Source organism: Austrofundulus limnaeus, unplaced genomic scaffold (genome assembly GCF_001266775.1).
Source record: "Austrofundulus limnaeus strain Quisiro unplaced genomic scaffold, Austrofundulus_limnaeus-1.0 Scaffold328, whole genome shotgun sequence".
Lineage (NCBI taxonomy): Eukaryota > Metazoa > Chordata > Actinopteri > Cyprinodontiformes > Rivulidae > Austrofundulus > Austrofundulus limnaeus.
Window position 1 is genome coordinate 19,495 of NW_013952730.1, and position 3,424 is coordinate 22,918.

The 3,424-nt window shown below is 36.0% G+C and overlaps 1 protein-coding gene across 1 annotated transcript in view; it reads left to right on the forward strand.

The window, feature by feature from the left end:
• Positions 1 to 2,870, forward strand: part of rpl7l1 (ribosomal protein L7-like 1) — a 5,351-nt gene extending 2,481 nt beyond the window's left edge. Inside the window, exons 4-6 of the mRNA XM_014022406.1 lie at positions 811 to 948; positions 1,025 to 1,134; positions 2,203 to 2,870. Of these exons, the coding sequence (XP_013877860.1) occupies positions 811 to 948; positions 1,025 to 1,134; positions 2,203 to 2,411 (457 nt within the window). The 3' untranslated portion in view covers positions 2,412 to 2,870. The remainder of the gene's footprint in view (positions 1 to 810; positions 949 to 1,024; positions 1,135 to 2,202) is intronic.
• The last annotated feature ends 554 nt before the right edge of the window (positions 2,871 to 3,424 follow it).

A 3,424-nucleotide genomic window follows, 5' to 3' on the forward strand; every position in this document is an offset into this window, starting at 1 on the left:
TTTATAAGTAATTATGGTAATATAAACATTTGGGTTTTGCAGTTGAGTTTTGTAGCGTTCACTTGTTAATTGTAACAAAAAATTATTTTAGTTTTAAATGTTCCCATGCTTTTTATAATTTGTCATTTTTTGGGCGCATTGTTTCGTTCTTTGTCTTCTAAAGCTAAATATATCTCTCAACAAGCACACATGTGTCGACAGTGTAACTGTTAGCAGAAGCGCTAACATSGTAGCGTTGTGTGTAACACAAATAACATTCCTGGCAGATGAAAGTGCGCTGATTATAACAGTGTGTATTTTTTACAGATAAATTTGTCTCGAGGATTTTTTGTAATCAAATTATTCAAGGAGTCGTTTCAGCACAATTTTAATAAAAGTTCCAAATTCTTGTTTTTATAAGAAGCATCTTGTGTCCTTTAAAATAATAAAAACTTTGTAAAATTCAATGTAAAATTAACAGAAAAGATGTGAATTAATGATAAAAGGTTCCTGTCAGCAAACTGCAACATCAGATCAACGATGTGTCTCAGAAAGCCAGGATTTAAACCATGTGGACATTTGTAAACAAAGTTCCACCAATGAGAAACCAAACAGCAGAACCAGGAGTTATTTAACACTTTAATGAGTTAAAAATATATTTTTGGGTCCAGTTTAAGACTGGTGTTCAAACCAACCCCAGCAGATGTAACAAAGTTAACAGTAAAGGAAGGTTAAAACAGTTTATTTAGCTGAGATTTTAAACCTTTTTTATTATCTTCACACTGAAAGGTTTTCTGTGATCTGGTTTAATGAAACTTGTTTTCTTGTCAGGATTAAAGGCGTCAGCCCCAAAGTGATGAAGGTGATCCGGATGATGAGGCTGAAGAAGACCTTTAGTGGATCCTTTGTTAAAATCAACAAGACCTCCATGGCCATGATGAAGATGGTGGAGCCGTACGTGGCGTGGGGGTGAGACGTTCACACTCGAGCTGTGACGTGGTTTGGTTTTTCTTGTTCAGTCGAACTTTAATCATTTCTCCTGCAGGTTTCCCAACCTGAAGTCGGTGCGTGAGCTCATCCTGAAGAGAGGTCAGACCAGGATCGGTCGTAGAGGAGTTCCCCTCACAGACAACAACCTGATCGAGCAGCACATGGGTACGTCACTGACTGATCTGCTGCTGCTTTAGACCTGGGGGGGCCTGGGGGGGGGGCTTCTCTTCAGGCAACAGAAACTAATGAATACTGTTTACTAACGAGGGCTGGGTAACATGTATTTAATCAACCTTGGATTGGTTTAATTCACATGTAGGAACATGGATGGATGTTAACATCAGTAGTCCTGAAGCACAGGCACAGTTTTGTCCCTCCTGACCTGCCGTATGTTTACATCCATCATGTTCAGTGCTAACGTTAGCGTCCAACAACACGTCATCCAGGTCAAAACTAAACAAACTAAAGATTTATTTAAGAAGGATTTAAAACCATCGAGATGAGTGATCATGTAAAGTTCACTTCCAAACACTAAGATTAACGTTTACTGTTTTATTATCAGCTGTAGCTGTTAGCTCATTAATTACAGACAGTAATACTGGGTTTATAGGTATTTATTAATAAAACATGTAAGAAATCAGCCTCTGTCCTTCTGCTCTCTGTGTGTCTGCCTCAAGTCTGTTTCCAGGTTATTTAGGGCTGCAACTAACCATTATTTTAATAATCAATTCATCTGTCCATTATTTTAATAATCAATTAATCTGTCCATTATTTTAATAATCAATTAATCTGTCCATTATTTTAATAATCAATTAATCTGTCCATTATTTTAATAATCAATTAATCNCAATTAATCTGTCCATTATTTTAATAATCAATTAATCTGTCCATTATTTTAATAATCAATTAATCTGTCCATTATTTTAATAATCAATTCATCTGTCCATTATTTTAATAATCAATTCATCTGTCCATTATTTTAAGGACAGATGAATTGATTATTAAAATAATGGACAGATGAATTGATTATTAAAATAATATTAGCTGCAGCCCTAGAACTAACCAAGTCTGCTCACAGCAAACACTTTAACATTTAACACAAAGGAAAGAAATGGATGCTATAGAAGGTATAAAAAGAGTAAAACCTGTGTACTACTGATCAAAGTACTTGAGTCTGACAGTTTTTAGTTGAGAGTAAAGTTCAGAGTGTTTCTGATCCTCCTTGTTCTTCAGGGAAACATGACATCATCTGTCTGGAGGACCTGATTCATGAAATCTACTGCGTGGGGAGGAGCTTCAGGGCAGCCAACAACTTCCTGTTGCCTTTCCAACTGTCTGTACCTCGTCACGCTGCCAAAGACAAAGCTGGGATCCTGAAAGACGTGGGGAACCCCGGCTTCCGTGGGACAGACATCAACTCAATAATCAGACTGTTGAACTGAGCAGAAACTGAACCTGAACTGTTGGTTGGTCAGCAGCAAACCCTGCTGGGTTTAATCCAGTCAGGATGGAACTGGACCTGTAACCCAGTCTCTGCTCACAGCAGACTGGGAGTCAGACTGGGAGTTGAGATCAGGGTCTTTATGTGGAGTTTGGCTCAGAGTTGTAAAGAGGCCCTGCAGCTGGACTGACCTGTGGGTGGACATACAGTACAATAAATATGTTAAATAATATCTGTGTTCTATGAACAGGTACAGTCCTCAGGTGTTCTGGGAGGTAGTACTTGTAGTACACAAGAACAATAAATACTTTTAATAATTCTCTACATGATCCCACTCAGAACTTTTGTTTTATTTGTAAAGTAATTCAAAAAACAGATTTATTAATCTGATTTATTAATTTGAAGATCTGGGATAAAAGAAACTATTGGTTCATAAATAAACATGAGTTTTATAATAAAACCAAACTTTAGTCATTTATTCAGTGGAATTCTTGTACAGCACCATGTAAAGTTACATTTATCTAAGGAAGTGTACAGATCGTGTCAAATTTTCACTTTGTTGTTTCCCTGCAGCACAATGGTGACGAACTGTCTGAACATGAACAGAACCAGGACCAGAACCAGAACCGGACTCACTTTTATTCAGCTTTCGTGTTTAAAGAACAAAACCTGCCTGAGTTTGGAGTTAGGATCAGATTTATTAATCTGGGTTTATTATTAGGATCAGATTTATTAATCTGGGTTTATTATTAGGATCAGATTTATTAATCTGGGTTTATTATTAGGATCAGATTTATTAATCTGGGTTTATTATTAGGATCAGATTTATTAATCTGGGTTTATTATTAGGATCAGATTTATTAATCTGGGTTTATTATTAGGATCAGATTTATTAATCTGGGTTTATTATTAGGATCAGATTTATTAATCTGGGTTTATTATTAGGATCAGATTTATTAATCTGGGTTTATTATTAGGATCAGATTTATTAATCTGGGTTTATTATTAGGATCA